Genomic DNA, 20,911 nt, shown 5'->3' on the forward strand with positions numbered 1-20,911 from the left:
CAATTAAGCCCCTCCACCTCTCTTGGGTAGTGAATTATATGATTCTTTAGCTTCTGAATGAATAAATAATCATTTCCACTGTCCTTAATGCTGACCTCTCCTTTTGAGACTGACTCCTGGTTCTATGCTCCCTGTCTGGGTTCCTACCAAGCACGATAACAATTTTGTACACTGGTCCTGTACTCGCTGGAGTTTAGAAGAGTGAAGGGGGTGGCCTCATTGAAACATACAGAATAGGGAAAGGCTTGGATAGAGTGGATATGGAAAGGATGTTTCCACTAGTGGGAGAGTCTAGGACAGGGGTGGGGAACCTTTTCATGTTGGAATGCCGCATTAAGTTAGCTGTAATCTAATAAAGCCGCATCCAAGAAACTTCAATTAGATATACTTCAAAATGTACATTATTTTGTTAAAAAAGCCCTCATGACTTACTAATGTTGTAATTGTGGCCGTCAGTCAGGGAGGATTATTTCGTTAAATCTTCTTTTTAGTATTTTAAATACGTTCATTTTAAGATTAGAATAAAAATAATAAAAGACAAACATAAACATACTAATAAAAATAAAAGGATTTGTTCTACAAAATTAGGATTCATTCAAAAAGCCGCACTTTATGGCCTAGAAGGCCGCAGGTTCCCCATCCCTGGTCTAGGACTAGAGGTCATAGTCTCAGAATTAAAGGACGTTCTTTTATAAAGGAGATGAGGAGAAAGCTCTTTAGTCATCAGGTGATGAATCTGGATTTTTTTACCACAGAAGGTTGTAGAGGCCAAGTCAGTGGATATTTTTAAGGCAGAGATAGATAGATTTTTGATTAGTACAGGTGTCAGAGGTTATGGGGAGAAGGCAGGAGAACGGGGTTAAGAGGGAGAGATAGATCAGCCATGATTGAATGGCAGAGTAGACTTGATGGGCTGAATTACCTAATTCTACTCCGATCACTTATGACATTTCTATGAGATCATCTCTTCTCAACTCCTAGGGAGTACAATCATACTCTACTTAATCTCACTTTGTATGATAAACTCACCATCCCTGGTATCCAATCTGGTGATGTTGCACGTCCTCCTTCACAAGTATGTCATTTCTTGGCTTCCACACCTGTTTACAATATTTGACAAGATTTCACAAGGGTTCCATGTGATTTTGGAATAAGATGTATTACGTCCTCTCACAATAAAGGTTAGCATATCATTGTCTTCCAAACTGCTGGGTTCGCCTCCATATTTACTTGCAATGATTTATTTGTAAGGACACTCCAGACTCTAAGCACTGGCATCTTTCAATCTTGCATCACTTCCAAATGTTTTGCTCTTTTGTTTTCTAGCCTATATTATCTTGCAATTTCTCACATCACATTCCATGTCATATCCTTCCCATTCACCGAGTGTCTTTATCCCCAGAAGAATATCTATATTACCATCGATTCATCACTAGGTTCTTCTGCTTGACACTTTCAGTATTCTGTCACCTCGCTTTGTATCTCAAAAAAATTGGACATATTCCATTTGAGTCCTCATCCAAATCATTTTGTTATTTTTGTTTTTGAATTCATGCCTCTTAATTTTTTCCACATTTTAGTATTATCCACTTTAACTAAAATCAATGTTTTCAGTTTGTATATCCTGAATAACCCACTAATGCGAACCTTGTATTTTTCAGTTCTGATGGGTCCAAGACCTCAAACATTAACCATTCCTCTTTCCATAGCTGCTGGCTGACCTGAGTTTTACCAGTTTTTTTAAATTCCTGCATTTCTTTCACTTGGTAATTGTATAAATTTTGAAATCCATTAACTCATTCTCTTAAAACGTTTAACTTTACTTGCTGTAACTGTTAAACTAGACAAATTTGTAGGTTAATTGGCTTGGTAAATGTAAAAATTGTCCCTAGTGGGTGTAGGATAGTATTAATATGTGGGATTCGCTGGTCGGCGCAGACCCGGTGGGCGGAAGGGCCTGTTTCTGCGATGTATCTCTAAACTAAACTAGCCAGATTTATTTTTTCAAGTATGTTTGCTGTGGCTTGTCTTGGATTCTCAAGGACTTGGTCTCCAGGAGCAATGCTGGTAATAATGTGAGGAACATATTTTGTATGCACAGCTCATTTGCAAGTCACATGTATGAATGCACAAGCCCAACTGTTGGCTCAACTTCAGCATTCCATTCTGTGTGTTGCAATTCAAAAATGGCTAGGTTTTCCATTGCTGGTTCCATTGCCACACCCATGTTTTGGATGTGTTTTGTTTGGGATGGTGATGGAAAGTTCTGGAATTTTAATTGAATTCTGAATGTGCCTGCTTGGCTTTTGGTTATGTTGACACTTGTTGGTTCTTGCCTTTACCGCCTTATACCAAATATTTGTAAAGTAGACTTTGAAAGTAACTTTTGTATCCTACATTTGATCCTACAATTTCCTGTTTCAGTGCTTCGGTCAGCTTAACCTAACCTTAAGTTAAAATTGTGCTTAAAAGCCATGTAATTACTGTGTGACCCTTGCCTAATTTTTGGTAATAGGTAATATATCCCTAACTTTCTAGGTCATTCTGATGTAGTCATGGGGTTGGCTTCCACGAATCGTGATGACCTGTATCAAAAATTGAAGTTCTTGCAAAATGGTAATGATTTCATCTAAATTCTAAATAACTTGATGTAGTTAAAAATAAATCCATATGTTTTGTAATAGCAGGCTAATTTATTCTAGTCAGATTCTCTTTATACTGTTCTTTTAAAAGATTTAAAAGATTTAAAATGCATGTAAACACTTTGAAATTGAGGAATAATTGCTTTATTGACAAGCATGTAAGTTTTAAAGATAAATGGCGTAGTAAAGTGAAAAGCTGAAAATGAAAATGCCAAAGTACATATAAATAATTACCACTGCAAATTAGACAGATGAATGAAGAGGAGGAATTTAAATAGAATTTATAAAAGTGAGTAATCAAGAAATGGCAGCAACATATTAAAAAAATCTCTCAAGGAGACAGTGAGCAATAGAAATTTATACTAACATTCTTAGATTAGATTAGATTAGATTAGATTCGTTTTATTGTCATTCAGACCTTTCGGTCTGAACGAAATTTTGTTTCCCTGCAGTCATACATATAATTTTTAAAAATGGCAAAAACACACAATCAACACAAATTTAACATCCACCACAGTGAGTTCACCAAACACCTCCTCGCTGTGGTGGAAGGCAAAATCTTAAAGTCTCTGTCTCTTCCCCCTTTGTTCTCCCTCTGCGCCGAGGCGACGGTTCAAACTCCGCGGGTGGTTGCTGCCTCCGCCGCAACTCCAGGGCCGAGTCGGGTCTCCGCCGCTGCTGCTGCTGCTGCCGCCACCGCAGCTTCTGTGCCGAGCCGGGTCTCCGCTGCCGCTGCTGTTGCTGCTACAGCTCCAGGGCCGAGTCAGGTCTCCGCTGCCGCTGCTGTTGCTGCTACAGCTCCAGGGCCGAGCCGGGTCTCCGCTGCCGCTGCTGCCGCCACAGCTTCTGTGCCGAGCCGGGTCTCCGCTGCCGCTGCTGCCGCCGCCACCGCTCCAGGGCCGAGCCGGGTCTCCGCTGCCGCTGCTGCCGCCGCCACCGCTCCAGGGCCGAGTCAGGTCTCCGCTGCCGCTGCTGCCGCCGCTACCGCTCCAGGGCCGAGCCGGGTCTCCGCTGCCGCTGCTGCCGCCGCCACAGCTTCTGTGCCGAGTCAGGTCTCCGCTGCCGCTGCTGCCGCCGCCACAGTTTCGGGGCCGAGTCAGGTCTCCGCTGCCGCTGCTGCCGCTGCTGCCGCTGCTACAGCTTCGGTGCCGAGTCCGGTCTCCGCTGCCGCCGCTGTTGCTGCTACAGCTCCGATGTCGCCAGCTCCGCCATTAGGCCTCGGCGCAGACGGAGACGGGGAATACGACCGAAGAAAAAGTCGCATCCCCCGAAGGAAGAGACCAAAACATGTTTCTCCCACCCCACCCACACACATACACAACTTAATAAAACAAAATTAACTAAAACATGACAATGAACAAAACGAAAGAAAAAAAACAGACGGACTGCAGGTGGGCCGCAGCTGTTAAACCAGCGCCATTCTGAAACAAGGACAGCAAATGTGAAAATACAATGCCAGTCTGGCATCATCTATGGAGAGACCGTGTTAACCTTTTGTGTTGAGATCCTTCGGCAAAACTGGAGAAGTGGGAAAAGGAGTGTGTTAAATGTTAGAGAGATTGTGTATGGGGGATGAAAAGGGGATTTCTGTAATTAGGCGGAGATCAGAGTTATCTCAATAATACAACTACTATCAATGATCATCTAGGAGAGGGAACTGAATGTTTGTACATTATAGCTGAGCTTTTGAGTGGAGTAGAACTTCAAATGCATTTAAAAGTACTGCCATTTGATACAGCCAGAAAGAATGTAAGTAGAAATACTAGAATTCATTGGTAGAGCAATAGGGTAGAAGAAAAAGTTTAAGAAAATGTTAGATCTGTGTGAAATCGGTTCCTCTTCTGGAATCCTCTGCATTTCTGGCCTCCATGGGTTAGAAGAGGAGTTGGATGTGGTAGTCCATATGACGTGGATTTCTGAAGGTATTTATTTATAATAATTAAAAAGGAGCAAGATGAACTTTTCCACAAGGTTTTTTTATATGTCAAGTCTTTTTTATATGTTTGTTAATTGTGTTCCAGCTATTGGTGCTGTTCCATCTCCATTTGATTGTTTTTTGTGTAACCGTGGTTTAAAGACATTATCGCTACGAATGAGGCAACACTTCAAAAACGGACTGGCTGTTGCCCAGTTTTTGGAGGCAGATCCTCGGGTAGAGAAGGTCTTTTTCCCAGGTGGGTGATTTGAACACTTATTTACATGACTGGCGAAGCAATATCTTCCTAGTGCAAACAAATTTGATAGTATCTTGTTGGATTTTATTATCAGTAATTCTCGTGACTAATAGCTCAGTTGTAAAATAATTAATTGGATACTTTTCTTAATACAGGTGCACAACCTTTTATCCGAAAGCCTTGGGACCAGACACTTTTCGTAATTCAGAATTTGTCGGCCTTTGGAATGGAAACTTTTTAGCGTAGATTTAAATGGCTGGCTCAGTGGTAGAGTGCTCGGCTCATATCCGCAAGGTCGCGAGTTTGCGCCTCGATCCTGGCAGTTACTCGTTCGCGAGTTTGAGTCTTCAATGTAGTTTTTTCTTGCAGAATAAATGTTTGTATGAAATGCAGTGTAGGAGAGGTGTACTGACTGTGTGGGCAGAACTTTGGAAGTGATTGCCCACCAGTCTAAAAAGCCGCTGTGTCTCCCTGTCCCTGGGATAGCAGGGGGCGATCAAACAGCACAATACCCCCCTCCTCCTCCAACTCCAGAGGAATCCGCTCCCCGATGGGCCGCTACAGCGACAAGTGGCTGTTTGCCCACAGCCCGAGCTGCGCCCCCTCATCCGCCACCCCAAGAACAAGACGTACCTTGCACACCATCAGCTTCTGCCCCTACGTGTTCCTCTGGAGTTGGAGCGGGGCTGGAGTTGCTGCTAGCTGTGGGTCTCTGGGATCTCCGTGCTTGCAGTGGACCTGGGGGTCGGTGTCCCGTTGGTCCTGACATCTCCGGCCACCCCCCTGGACTGGAGCTGAGACTGGGAACTGTACCGCCCTTGCCCCCTCCCTCTGCAACTGCAAACAACCCCACTCTCCTGCAAGGGCGGTACAGTTCCCGGAGGATGGCAGGTGGCTGGAGACGTCGGGACCAACAGGAACCCGCTCCCCGATGGGCCCCTACGACGCCCCGAGCTGCGCCCCGTCATCCGCAACCCAGGTTCCTCTGTAGTTGGAGCGGGGCTGGGCTGGGCTGCTGTTGGCTGTGGGTCTCTGGGATCTCCATGCTTGCAGTGGGCCTGGGGTCGGTGTCCCGATGAGGGGGCGCAGCTCGGGGAACGGCTTCTGGTGGTCCTGACGTCTCCGGCCAGTTTGCAGTTTTCCTCTGGAGTTGGAACGGGGCTGGGCTGCTGCTGGCTGTGGGTCTCTGGGATCTCCGTGCTTGCAGTGGGCCTGGGGGTCGGTGTCCCGTTGGTCCTGACGTCTCCGGTGACTGGCACTAACCTGCTGGTATCGCCGACATGAAGACAGTGCAAAGCCCCCGTGCCGGTGCAATGGGCGGGGAGCTGGAGAGGGGAGGGAAGGGGTCACACACATGGCCGGGAAGCAGAGGGGTATAGGTGGGGTGAAACTGAAGGGAGCGACAATCTGCTGCTGCCTGCCCGCTGAGTTAAAAAGTTCCCACGCAAGACTCACGATACACTGTGTATCGTGAGTCTACAATGGGAACTTTTTAACTCAGCGGGCAGGCAGCAGCATATTGTCAATTATTAACCCTCCCGCGCAATATACCCTCACCTTCTCTTTTATGAATGGGGATTTAGTTCCCCTTTCTTCGAGGACCGACCGGAGGTTCCGCTGTCACCTCTGCGGGCCGCCCTTGGTGAACGTTTTCAAGGACCTTTCTTCAAGGACCGAAAAAATGTCCGCTATTCGGAGGTTTTCGTTATTTGGATCTTCGGATAAAAGGTTGTGCACCTGTAGTAGTATTGATAACTATTTACACTTAACATAGAACAGTACTGCACAGGAACAGGCTCTTCGGCCAACATAAGTGATGGGAGCAGAATTAGGACACTCGGCCCATCAAGTCCACTCCGCCATCCTAACATTGTTGATCTATCTTTCCATTTCAACCCCATTCTCTTGCCTTCTTACTATAACTCCTGACACCCTTATTAATAAAGAATCTGACACTCAGCCTTAAAAATATCCATTGACTTGGCCTCCACAGCCAACTGTGGCAATGAATTGCAGATTCAGCACCCTACGCGAAAGAAATTCCTCCACATCCCCTTTCTAATGGTACATCCATTTATTCTGAGGCTATGTACTCTGGTTCTTGACTCTCCCACTAGTGGAAACATCCAATCTATCCAGGCCTTTCACTATTCGGTATGTTTCAATGAGGTGCCCCCTCATCCTTCTAAACTCCACCGAGTACAAGCGAGTTTTGCCCCCTTTATTGTCACTCCTTGCCTTCTGTCATCCAGCCAACCTGCTATCCATGCTAGTATCTTCCCTCTGATACCATGGGCTTTCATCTTCTTTAGCAGACTCGCATGTGGTACATTATCAAAGGGCTTCTGAAAATCCAGGTAAATAACATCCACTGCTTTGGTATCCTACTATTTATCATATCAAAGAACTCCAACAGGTTCATCAAGCAAGATCTCCCTTTTACAAAACCATGCCCTCTTCGGCCTGTTTTATCATGTGCTTCTAAGTACTCAGAAACATCATCCTTTATAATGGACTTGAAACTTACCAACCATTGAAGTCAGGCTAACCGGCCTATAGTTTCCACTCGGAGGTACACAAAATTGCTGGAGGAACTCAGCGGGTGCAGCAGCATCTATGGAGCGAAGGAAATAGGCGACGTTTCGGGCCGAAACCCTTCTTCAGAATAGTTTCCACTCTTCTGCTTTGCTCCCTTCTTGAATAGCTGAGTAATATTTGCAATTTTCTAATCATCTGGAACAACTACTGATTCTAGTGATTCATGAAAGATCACTACTAATGCCTCCACAACCTCCAAGGCTACCTCTTCCAGAACCCTGCAGTTCATCCAGTCCAGGTGACTTATCCACCTTCAGACCTTTCGGCTTCCCAAGTACCTTCTCCCTAGCAATAGCCATGCCGCTAACTTCCACCCCTTGACTCTGTTGAATTTCAAGCACGTTGCTGGTCTTCCACTAGCAATGTGCCTGAATGATAAACTAAACTAAAGTTAAACTGATCTCATCTGCGTGTACATGATCCATATCCCTGTATTCCCTGCACTTCCATGTGTCTATCTAAAAGCCTTTTAAACACCACAAACGTTTCTGCCTCCACCAGTGTGTTCCTGGCTCCACCACAAAAACAAAATCTTGCCCCACACATTTCCATCAACCTGTCTCTCTCGCCTCATAGCTATGCCATCTAGTATTGAATATTTCTACACTCACATTTTATATGCTTCTATCAGGTCTCCCCTCAACTTTCAACGTTCCAGAGAAAACAATCCAAACTCTTCCTTATATCCAGAATTACAGCAAGAATAACACTAAATACTTGCTAGTGGAAAGCTTGTGCCTTTCCTATGAGACATGATGGCTAATGTTATTTCGGCTGTAGCAATCTTAACAAAAAACAACAGTATAATCAATTAGTTTTGGATGACTGCCCATTTATCTGGATTTGTTAAAACTACTTGTATCTAGTTGACTCCGGGTGTTTTGTTTGTGAAGTTGGAGGATGAAGGTAGTTGGTGCAAGCTGCTATGTGTCTTGTGAAACCAGTTAACTCAACACATTGAAAATGTGAAGCTGGGAATTCGGAAGCTGTAAGAGTGGTGCATAAATGATTGCACAAATAGTCCAAATGTTTGGACTAATAATCCTAACATTTAAGCACAGATCTCAACATTGCAAAAAGGAGATTTGGAATGACTATAATCCAATGAACTAAATGCTACAATAAGTAATATTATATGTGGTGGAACTTTTAAGTTTCTCTCATTGCAGTCAGTAATCGTTTTACGTTTTCTTTGTTGAACCATATGTAATTTTTTTTCCTTTTTCCCCCGGTCATTTGGGTTAAAATTTAAATCCCTTGTAAATTTGGCTCCATTTTGATCTTAGAACAGCTTGCAAATACAATCTAAAATAACTCTGTACAAGCATATTATCCAGATGTGAAGTAGCTTCGAACTATAATCTCCACCCAATTTGGTGCTGCGAATTTCAGCTTTCGATAGCATCCATTTCTACAACACTTTTAGTAACATATTTCCTTAACTTCTATATGAGCCTTGGGAACTTACAATTTATTTTGACTGCTTTTTTTTACATATGTAGAAGCTTTGACAATGTTATTTTTATGGTTATTGCACTCTGGGTCCCTTTTTTACTGAATTCTGGTGTACTGCTGTTTCTGGCAACTTTGTTCCTCTTCTTTGGATCTAATACTGTCCTCAGTTTGTATGCCATGGTGAGATGGATTTTCCTTTTCTGTTTTTGCTCCAGAAAGAAATGGATAACTGTTTATTTTCCTATATTCATTCCATATACCCACCACTAGTGCATTTGAAAGAAGCCCCCCAATTTATCACAGCCATTTCAAATTTCCCTTTGTTTAAATGTAAGACCCTAATTTTAGAACATTGCTCTGGTTCCTGTGTTTCTTTTTAACTCACCAAAGCTCTAGTACCTCCATAATCTTTCAATTTAATAAATCCTGTGTTTGCTTCCAACTATTCTGGTTCACAGGAACATTTATTGTCAAGTGTATTGAGCTATTGAGTCCTTGAATCAAAATTATCCATAACTTAGGAAAAATTCTCAAACTGGGTTGATTCCAAGTATATAAAAATGCCCCCCTTTTACAGTAAATGTGTTTCTTTCAGGGCTCCCTTCTCATCCACAATACAAGCTGACAAAGCAGCAGTGCACTGGGACTTCTGGCATGATATCTTTCTTAATTAAAGGAAATCTGGAAAATGCCAAGATATTCCTGGAGAACCTCAAAGTAAGTACTGTTAAACATTGTCCACTTCTTAAAATTTGCTTAGGCTTTGTGTTGGGTAGGGACTTTAAAAAAAATAAATTAGGTTGCTTCTTTCTAACCCCTAAAGCAGGGGTTCCCAACCTTTTTTGTCCCGTTTACCCGTGGCAACTGTAATAGCACATAACAATGTTATTTCGATTATTTATGAACAACTAATGATGAACAGATACCGGTATACCAGAACCAAACACAGTCAGTCAATGAGAAAAAATATGTAGAAATCCCGAATCAATAAAATTACCCCATGGGCAGGGCAATTTACTTCCTGGGGGTAAATTTACCCCAGGTTGGGAACCCTTGCCCTAAAGTATTGTATTGTTCCCTTATACATTAGTTAAATGCAAGTTTAAACTGCTATTGTTTAATGGTAATAATTCCTGAGGAAATGTTATGAACATTTAAATATGAACTCTACACCTCCACCCCTCACCAAGAAGGCCTTAATGCCCTCGGCTTTTTTCTCGACTGTAGAACCAGCCAATTTCCCTCTACGAACAGTCACCTCTGCCTAGCGGAGCTGGTCCTGGCTCTAGACAACTTCTCTTTCAACTCCTCCCACTACCTTCAAATCAAAGGCGTTGCCATGGGCACTCGCATGGACCCTAGCTATGCCTGCCTCTATGTAGGGTTAAGTTGACGAGATTCTTTGCCATAGATCTAGGGTACGTTGAACAATCCCTTTTCCAGGTGTTCATTTGCCCTATACCCAAACTCTATCTCCGCTACATTAACGACTGCATTGGGGCTATCCTCTACATCCATGCAGAACTCGTGGAACATTAACTTTGCTACCATTTCTATCTTGCACTCAATTCACTTGGACCATGTCTCACGTCTCCCTCCCTTTTCTTGATCTCACCATCCCCATCACAGGAGGTAGATTATATACTGACATTTATTATAAACCTACTGACTATCTAGACAACACTTCTTCCCACGCTGCCTCCTGCAAAGACTATCCCCTACTTCCAATTCCTCAGTCTCTATCGCATCTGCGTTCAAGATGAGGCATTCTATACCAGGACATCTGAGATGTCCTCATTTTTTAGGGAATAGCCTCATCTTGTCTAACATAGATGGCACTCATATGTGTCTCCTCTGTATCCCGTAGCTCCTCTCTGGCTCCTCCTCACCCCAGTCGCAACAGGGACAGTCCCCTTAGTCCTCGCCATGCAGCACATAATCCTCTGACATTTTCACCTCCTGCAACAGGATCCCATCACTATATCACATCTTCGCATCTCCACCCTTTTCTGTTTTGCACATTGACTATTCCTTTTGCAAGTCCCTGGTTCACTCATCTCTTCCCACCCGAACCACGCAAATTATCTCTGACTCCACTGTCAGAGTGAGACCACATGCAAATTGGAGGAACAGCACCTCGTATTTTGCTTGGGCAGCTTAAGATCCAGTGGTATGAATATTGATTTCTCTAATTTCAAGTAACCCTTGCATTCCTTTCTCTCCGTCCATCCCCCACCTTAAGCGTCCTGCCAATTTTACTATTAGTATCACCTCCTCCACTGTCAACAATGGTCCATCAGTCAAGGCATCGAGTATAGATCTGTCATTAAACCACCGCATAGGGAAGTGCAGTTGTAGTCTGGCGGGCTGACCGTTACCGTGCTCGGGCCAGGTGCCAGCTTTTTGACACCACCTCCCACCAACCCGATGACCATGACCCTACAGATGAACATCAGGCCAATGTTGTCTCTGATTTCATCACCTCTTGTGATCTGCCCTCCACAGCCTCCAGCCTTATCGTCCCTAGCCGCGCATGGTCTGCTTCTACCTCCTCCCCAAAATCAACAAAAGAACTGCCATTGTCCCCTTTTCCTCCCCTCCACATATATTCCTCACTCTTGTTTTTACATTGCATTCCTCTTCTCTCCTTATCTGACATCCCTTTGTCTCCTTTTCGGTTTTAGTCCTTGTGCACCCATCCTCCATTCAAACTCCCTTCACCTATATTCCACCTAACACTTGCCAGGCTTTGCCCATCACTACCTTCTCTCTTCGAGCTTTCTCTCCCCTACTACAATGTCTGAAGAAGACTCCTGACCCAAAATGTCGCCTATCTACGTCCTCCAGAGATGCTGCCGGACCTGCTGAGTTACTCCAGCACTTCCCTATTTTGTAAACCAGCATATGCCGTTCCTTGAGCCTTCACTCTTAGCTTTCACCTTGATGTTTAATGTGGTGACAGTGGTCTTCCAATGCATATGCTGATCGGATATGTCCTGGCAAGAGAACAATTAAATCCTTAGTTGCCACAGCTTTATGGCAATAACAAACAAGTATGCAATAATACAATAAATTCATGACAGTAATACGAAGTAATGAGATCTTAAGAGTGTAAAACCGAAGTCCACGGTATAACCAAGTCAAGTCACATTTACTTATATAGCTCATTTAAAAAACAACTCTCGTTGGCCAAAGTGCTTTACATTTGTTATAAGAATAGCACAACAAAACAAACTACATACATATATACATGTAGCCCTCACTCAGGATGTCAGGAAAGGCTTGGGAGTATAGATAAGTCTTTAGTCTTGACTTAAAAGAGTCGATGGAGGGGGCAGTTCTGATGGGAAAGGGGATGCTGTTCCACATTCTAGGGGCTGCAACCGCAAAAGCGCGGTCGCCCCTGAGCTTATGCCTAGACCGTGGGATATTCAGCAACCCCAAGTCCATAGTAGATCATAGTTGCTAATGTAGGGATGTGGTTAGTAGTGTTCAAGTTGCTAGGAAGCTGTTCTTGAACCTGGAGGTCACATAGTTTGGGCCCCCATGCAAGCTTCTCAATTATAGTAGTGGGATTAGTCATGGCCAGGATGATGTAGGTCTTTGATATTGGCTCTCTTGGTGAAGCAGGGCCACCTGTAGATCCCTTCAATGGTGGGGAGGTCAGTGCCCGTAATGAATCAGACAATGTCTGCCAATTTCGGCGACTTCCTTCGATCTTGGGTGTTGGAGTTACCTAACCTCCCCGTGATGCAACCAGTCTGTATGCTTGCTGCTGTATATCCGTAGATGTTTGGCAATAGTATTAAGCAGCACGCCAATTCTCCTCCTAAGGAAGTGAAAGTATTGCTGAGCATTCATTGTGATTGCACAATGTGCTGGGCCTAGGATAGATCTTAAGAAATGTGATGCCCACGAATGTAAAGCTGTTGAATCTCTCCACCGCAGTCCCATTAATGAAGACTGGTTCATGGATCCTCTGTTATCCCTTCCTGAAGTCCACAATTCGCTCCTTGGCTTGTTAACATTTGAGAGCAAGATTGAGTGGCAGAATAATAGATTATCAATCTCCCTCCTGTTTTCTGACTCATCATTTCCCATTATTCATACAATGATGGTATCACCTGCAACTTTAAAGATGGTGTTGGAGCTTGGGAATTGTAGTGGGTCCAGGACTTCACTACAAGGTAGGCCTGGTCCCTGCTTCCACTTATCCCTTACCCGGCTTTGTCTAGCCCTTCCCCTCTTCCAGCCTTCTTACCCCCCCCCCCCCCCACCCCCCTTCCTGTTCCCCAACCACAATCAGTCTGAAGAAAGGTCCCGATCTGAGACATCAACAAATCCATGTTCTCCAGAGATGTTGCCTGACCCGCTGAGTTAATCCAGCACTCTGTCTTTTTATTTCTTTGCTACAAGGACCAGCTCCTTACTAAAGCAGGAGATGATATGCATCAAAACCAACCTCTTGAAGCACTTCATCACCACAGATATTAATGCCATCAGTCAGTAGTCATTAAGGCAGGTAACCTTGCTCTTTTTGGGCACCGATCTTCTGATATTGGTCTTGGTGACAGATTACCTGAGAAGGTATTTTGATGTTTTCCCCTTTGAAGCGAGTATAGAAAACATTGAGCTCATCCAGGTGTGCATCATTATCACTTGAGTTACTACCTGATTTGGAAATGTATTATTGATTTACTCAAGTACAGGTGCACAACCTTTTATCCGAAAGCCTTGGGACCAGACACTTGTCGGATTTCGGAATTTTTCGGATTTCCGAATGGAAGATTTTTAGCGTAGATTAGGTAGGTAGCGCGGGCGGCTTGAAAATTCTGGAGCGGCTGCCTCCTCCCCGGAGACCGGGGAATCATTGCATAAATGTTAGTCAGTTAGTTTGGAGGGATTTTATGGGGGGGGGGGGGGTGAAGGGGGAAACTTTAATTCTTAGTCCCCTACCTGGTCGGAGAGGCGGGGAGCGGGCAATGCCTTACCGGGTCGCCGTGCAGTAAGCTCTGGAGCGCTGTGGCCGCCGACTCCCAACATCGCGGATCTGGGGGCTACGGGCGTCCGGCCGCGGGCGGCGCCGGTTGTAGCTCCGACCCCGGCAACTCTACCCCTGGCTGCGCGGCGCTCCAAATCCAGCGCCGCCCGCGGCCGGACGCCCACAGCCCCAGCTCCGCGATGTTGGGAGTCGGCGGCGTTGCAGCGCTGGGATACCAGCGGGGAGCGGGCAATGCCTTACCGGGTCGCCGTGCGGTAAGCTTCGGAGCGCTGTGGCCGCCGACACACAACATGTCGGTGGCCACAGCGGTGCTGGGGCTGCGGGCGTCCGGCCGCGGACCGCGCTGGATTTGGAGCGCCGCGCAGCCAGGGGTAGAGTTGCCGGGGTCGGAGCAACAACCGGCGCCGCCCGCGGCCGGACGCCCGCAGCCCCAGCTGGGAGTCGGCGGCCACAGCGCTCCGGAGCTTACTGCACGGCGACCCGGTAAGGCATTGCCCGCTCCCCGCCTCTCCGACCAGGTAGGGGACTAAGAATTAAAGTTTCCCCCTTCACCCCCCCTTCACATAAAAGCCCTCCAAACTAACTGACTAACATTTAAGCAATGATTTACAGATGTTTAAGTGTCCCCCCGGTCTCCGGGGAGGAGGCAGCCGCTACAGTAGTACAGACCTGGGTTGACCATGGGTCGTTTCGGGTCAAGTTTGGCGCCAAACGCGAGCTTTGGTGTGCAGATGACATCCTGGGGAAAATGGCCGGTTTTCGTAGTTTTTCGGTTTCCGGAACTCCGGATAAAAGGTTGTGCACCTGTATATATCAAAACTGGTATGTTTTTGACATAATCGATTTGAGAAAACAGTGAGATTAGTTTCCTAATTTATGAAAAAGTTTAAAGTTTAAAAAAGGATACCATTTGCAAAGGGAACAATCTAGCATTTTCTTTGCTAGCCCTCTTTTTGTAAAGGAGTATCTTTTGCTTCCCATTAAAGCAATTGGTATATTGCAAATGTGTATCATGTGCCTGAGCAGAATAATCTCATTTTCACTTTTTAACTTATTATTTAGATATTTTGCCTTGCCGAGAGTTTGGGAGGATATGAAAGCCTGGCTGAACATCCGTAAGATATTTTTCTTATTTTTTAAACTGATTGAAGAACTGATCTTGGTTAAATTCACCATACAACAATAATCTGATCTTGCTGCCACATGACTCCACCTTTATTTTAAAATAAATGTTCAATATAATAAGCTTAAATATTGTGGGGCGCAAAGAGGCACAAAGAAAAATGAATTGTGTAGCAATATTGGTGAAGCAAACAACATTGGTGAAGAGGAATCTTATTTGAGAGATCAACGAGTGAGGCCATTTGGATGAACAGTGGAGAAAAAAAAGAAATGAGTGTTTGCCTTGTTGGAGTTTCCTTTAGACTCCCAGTTGGGGGAGATTATAATACAAATAGGTTGGTAACTGCAAAAATAATAAAGCAATAATCATAAAATAATCTGGAGAAACTGGGATAGTAGTAGAGTGAAGAATCAAGGAGATATGGATTTTTTCAAAGACACTCATACTTAAAATTGGTATGTCGCAATTTCAACCAGGAGGGAGTGAACCTGATTTGTGGAAAAGTGGCTGTAGGCAGGGGTGCAGTGCTGCCGGAGCTCACCGGAGCACTGCTCTGGCACCTCTGTTTAAAAAAAAAAAAAGCCAAAAAAATCAGCGGAATTTTAACTAGCGGGTGTGTGGTCGGGGTAACCTGGTTGAAAGAGGGGAAAGGGGAAGACCCATCACTAATGAGGTTCCCTGTAGGAGGGGGGGAACAGTGGGACCCAGCAGAGTCAGACCACGTGCTGTGTGCATTGTAGAGGTTGTGGGCCTGGTGCTGAGCCTGGAACTCTGGTGTGGTGACGGCTCTGGCCTGCTGGTGGCCGGTGGATAGGCGAGGGTCGGTGGAGTCGCTGGTGGAGCCCTGTGAGGGGCTGGAGTAGAGATACGGTTCGGCGGCAGCAGCATCGGTGGCCCCGGGGAGACACTGAAGGTCGGCGACAGCGGCGGTGGCCCCAGGGAGGCGGTGAGTCGGCAGCCGCGGCAGTTTTGGTGGTCCGGGCCTGCGTTTGGCCGGGAAAGCGGTGAGGGTCAGGGAGGCCGTGGATGTTGTTGCTGCTCCTCGTAGTGGCCATCTGGCCGCGTGGTGGTTGTGCAGGCGGCGTCGTGGTCCAACGGTGGACCTCCAGACCTGCGGGTGGTCGAGTCAAGGAGTGTCGGTGGAGGGACCGGTCTGGAGGCGGGCAAGCTTGTGATCCTTGGTAGAGTCCAGATAGGCGAGGTAGCGTTTGTTGTGTGGATCTGGTGTTGAATGAAGTAGAGTTGTGGTCCATTGAGTGGGTGAGTGAATGAGTGAATGGATGAGTGAATGGATAAGTGTGTGTGTGAAGGCCCAGAGCTGCGGGAGAGTCAACATGAGTTGGTGCCGGGCTGGCACCTCTATAAAAATACATGATTACCGTATTTTTCTTTACTTGCTTGATAATTATACCTCATGATAATTAGAGAGTGCAACCGTGCAATATTTTGTCATATTATTAAATTACGTATTATATGTTTAATTGTACTAGTTATACACTGGGATGTAATGATAGGCAATAATCTTGTTTGACCCTCTTGGGAGACTAGCTTGACATTTTAGAAATAGCAATCGTAACAAAGTTAGTCCAGGAGTACAACTTTTAAAGTGGGGAACGGTGAGTTTCATCAGGCTATGATGCAAGTCAGCTAAAGTGTACTAGAGACCTATACTTCAAAGTTCATCCTGGTCAGAACTATGCAAGGTATTCAACAAGAAAGAGTTTCAGACCAAATTGTTCCCTAGAAAATACTATTCTGGACATTTATTAACCAAGGCATACCATCAAATAGATTATATCTAGGGTAGTGTGTATAATTTTGACAACAACACAATAAAGGATGAGAGGCTACAGAGATCTGTGGTTATTGGCAAGACTGAAGAAGTGGATAGAGATATATAATGAATAATCTAGCTGGATGGCTTGAACAGGGAGGAAATATTTATTTTGTAGTGATGTTGATGAAAAAAGAGTTAGAAGGAAGTCAACAAAACCTTTCTTTGCAAGACTGGTGAATGAGTAATTTGCAGCTGAGAAAAAAATATTTTTAAACATGAAAGATACCTGGATGAGTATGTGAAAAGCTTTAACCCTTTCTGGCTATGTATAGAGCTGGAAAATAGGAATAATATTTTTTTTTAAATCAATTTTGGCCAGCACAACACAACAGCCCTATAGTGCCATAAATTTAATTAATTCCAGGGTTATACAGAAGCACCTGCTGCATCTGTGGCAGTTTTCTATTTCTCAAATCACTACTTCCATAGTGAAATTGCCTTTTAGCAGTAAGTGACCGGCAGGTTTAGTTTAGTTGAAAGATACAGCATGGAGACAGGCCCTTCGGCCCACCGAGTCTGCGCCGACCAGCAATCCCCATTACACTAGCGCATACACTGCACCCTAGGGACAATTTACAATTTTTACCGAAGCCAATTAACTTACAAACCTATACCTCTTTGGCGCGTGGGAGGGAACCAGTGCACCCGGGGAAAACCCACGCTGTCATGGGGAGAAGGTACAACTCTGTACATCCATAGTCAGGATCAAACCCGAGTCTCTGACACTGTAAGGCAGCAACTCTACCATTGCATTACCATGCCGCCCAGTTTTTGTACTGTGCATTTGTGCCTATTAGAAGCGGTGTTGAAATCGCCTAAACACATTTAATTTTGCATATCTGCACTTTTTCATTTGACTTTATAGCACTTGACCTTACACACAGAGCTCAAGCAAATTATTAATTTGGTTAGTACAGGCCCATAACCACCCAATGCCATTTCTCCCAACGACATCCAAAAAATATCTAATGAGACGCTGTCTGTTCCAAAAACTTTTTTTGGGTTCTACATATTGGAACGAGGCAAGTTACATAACATCTGTCTGTCTTGCTTTCCTTCCATTCCATAAGAATATAAAATTGAATTGCCTATTTCAAAATAAAGGAGGGAAGAATAATAGTAATGAGTTATTTCTGTGTAGAGCCTTGCAACCCAACTCAAGTCCAATGTATGTCTAGGTACATTGTTCAAGTATAGTTCTGTATTTTAAATCGATCATTCTGATCTGGATCGTTTTATCGACTGGTCTTGATCAATGGAAGAAGTTATAATAATGATTGTTGCAAATGCTATGGTTCCAATTAGATCTCAAATGGCTGTCTTTGGGGTTGGTGTTTAACTGAGTTTGTCCTTAAAACCACAACACTATTACTCTTTATTTTCTCTTAGGGCGATTATGACGCATGCTTCTGTCCCAGTGGAGGAGCGCATGGCATTAGGGATCAGTGATACCCTAATCAGATTATCCGTTGGTTTGGAGGATGTGGAGGACATCATTGAAGACCTACATCAAGCTCTAAAAGTGGCAGTAAGAAAGCAAATCTAATTTAAAAAAGAAAATAGTTATATGCTCTTGCATGTTAATATTGAGCTTTATGCTAAAACATTAAGTAAAAGTAGGAAGTGCAAGTTTGTTACAGTTAATGGTACTTGGCATGCTTCCATTCTCTTGCCTTTCACCATCCATTCACCACTGATGAACAATCTGAATTAAGAATTGCAGAAATTCCTTGATGACCTATGTCTACATTTGGTTCAACATAGCAATGCTATAAATCTAGAGGTAAAATGTGTCAGAGATTTGGGGTACTTCCAAAATATTGTTTTGAAGACCAATGGAAGCTATAAGACTTATTAGTAATGGGCCTGTTTCACTTAGGCGATTTTTCAGGCGACTGTCAAGTTGCCGGCAGTCGCCTGAAAAACCAGTAACTGGAATAGCTACTGTCAGAGTGGAACATACACACACACACACACTCCTTCACCAGCCCGTTATGCAGGTGGGGGACAGGGCAAGCGGGGGGGGGGGGGGGAGGGAAAGAGCTGTCTGAGTGAAATTCACACAGTGCAAAGTCGAGGTGATACACACACACACACTGCGATGAACAGGAACGCTTTGGTGTTGTAAGAGAATGCATGTTGTAAGAGATGTGTTGATTAATCAACACATCAAAGCACAGTGTACGGTAAGTCCTTTAAAAGAGGGGGGAGAAGGAGAATGAGTGGAGACAACTTTTAAGAAGCCAGAGATAAAGTCACCTAAGTGGGACACGCCCATAAGATGGAATGTTTGAAAGCAGGAGCTGATACATTCTCTTACAACACCAAAGTAGTTTTGCTCCCTATTTTACCACAAGCAGGATTTTTTAGGAGAATTGTATACTATTGACCACAAGATATTATACCCTGCACTGTAATGTCCTGGTCAGCTTGTTGAGAGTTGCCAATAAATAATAATCACGAGACCCCCTTTTCTCCCCCAACAAAATATATATTTAATTCCCCCCCCCCCCCCCCACCCCCCTTCCATCTCTCCAGTTCTGCCTGAGATAGTTGTTTTTAATAAAGAATAAAGATGAATGCTTTTTAATTGTGGAAGAGGAATTTCACTTACTTTTGTTAATTTACTTCTCCAGCATCCAAACGTGGTAACATCGCCCATATAAAGCAACGTGTGTTCCTTGGAAGAAATGTGATCACAAATAGGGAACAGACCTCAAGAAGATTGGCAAAAATGTTGAATCAATTGCAACGTTTGAGTTAATTTCAACCACTTGAATTGTTTTAATCTGATTGTAACAGATGAATAGCAAATTTATGGCTATTTGATATTTAGTTTACTGAATAGGAAATTATTAATTCATTTTTATATAACAAAATTTTATCTTTCTGGGGAATGATGGGAGAGAACTATAAAACTATTAAATATTATTGAAGTCAAATGGATGTTCTCCTTTCCTGACCTAGAAATTCACTTACTCCCATGTCAGACTGCTGGAGTTGTTATTTTTAAGTTGCCAAAGGGTTATGTTTTTTCCAAAATATTTCAAGGAGAGACAATTTTTTTCCAGATTATTCCAAATTGGAAACTGTTCCATGTGAAAGAGAATTGTGTCACATGGCTGTGTTGACACTCAGTCTAGCCTTTGAATAAACTCACACATTGTTAGGCAAAATAAGTGAAAAAGGAAGGGTGATGAGGCAAGCCAGCACTTCACGAAACCTTGATATACATGAATAAAGCTTCCTTTGAGAGATTTGAGACAGGAATGTGGGGTATGGGTGCTTGTAAAGTATGGCACATCTTAATAAGGGTCTCAACCTGAAACCTCACCTATTCCTTTTCTCCAGAGACACTGCCTGACCCGCTGAGTTACTCCAGCACGTTGTGTCTATCTTCAGTAATGAGGCCTTCTATTCTATCCTTTACTCCCAGGGTAGCAATGTTTCAAGTCAATATCCTTTCACATCATGCAGCTACGTAGCAAACAATGTTACCTAAAGCTTGATTTGTGAGTGGCCAATGATAAATTATCTTTAAACACAGGCAGCGGTAGATGCCTGGAATGCACTGCCAGATGGGGACTAATTAGATTGGTATTGTGGCACAGCATAGTGGGTTGAAGGGCTTATTTCTGTACTGCTCTCTATTCTAATCTCCCTACCACAGATGTTAAGCTAACCTGTTTGTAATTGCTGGGGATTTCTCTGTTGCCCTGACAATTTATCCACCTTTAAGCCCGCTGAGTCATTGAGTATCTCTTTAGTTGTAACTTTAATTAATTTTGATGATTTCAAAATTGCAAGAGCAGTGCCTGCATTACAGAAAATAATGACACGGCATTCTTGATGCTCAGATGCTCAAATCCTCTTGCGTGTGATGCATGTAAATATATACACAAAATACACAATTTATTTAAATCTCTTAATACTTTGAAAACCTCATTAGATTCCATGGTCCCTCGTTTAGTGTTACTTGTTCTGTCTGACAAACTTGTGCAAAGATTCTGAATCTTTTTGTAAATTATATGTATTGTTCCAACCTCTCGGAAGATTAGACGGACATGTGTGCAATCATCA

General features: G+C 43.9%; 1 protein-coding gene across 1 annotated transcript in view; it reads left to right on the forward strand.

Annotated features, from left to right (window-relative positions):
- Positions 1-19,773, forward strand: part of cth (cystathionine gamma-lyase) — a 40,746-nt gene extending 20,973 nt beyond the window's left edge. The window contains exons 7-12 of the mRNA XM_033028490.1: positions 2,539-2,616; positions 4,664-4,816; positions 9,465-9,586; positions 14,934-14,986; positions 18,221-18,359; positions 19,468-19,773. Coding sequence (XP_032884381.1) covers positions 2,539-2,616; positions 4,664-4,816; positions 9,465-9,586; positions 14,934-14,986; positions 18,221-18,359; positions 19,468-19,497 — 575 coding nt within the window. The 3' untranslated portion in view covers positions 19,498-19,773. The remainder of the gene's footprint in view (positions 1-2,538; positions 2,617-4,663; positions 4,817-9,464; positions 9,587-14,933; positions 14,987-18,220; positions 18,360-19,467) is intronic.
- Positions 19,774-20,911: the final 1,138 nt, after the last annotated feature.

Source organism: Amblyraja radiata, chromosome 10 (assembly GCF_010909765.2).
Source record: "Amblyraja radiata isolate CabotCenter1 chromosome 10, sAmbRad1.1.pri, whole genome shotgun sequence".
NCBI classification, from domain to species: Eukaryota; Metazoa; Chordata; class Chondrichthyes; order Rajiformes; family Rajidae; genus Amblyraja; species Amblyraja radiata.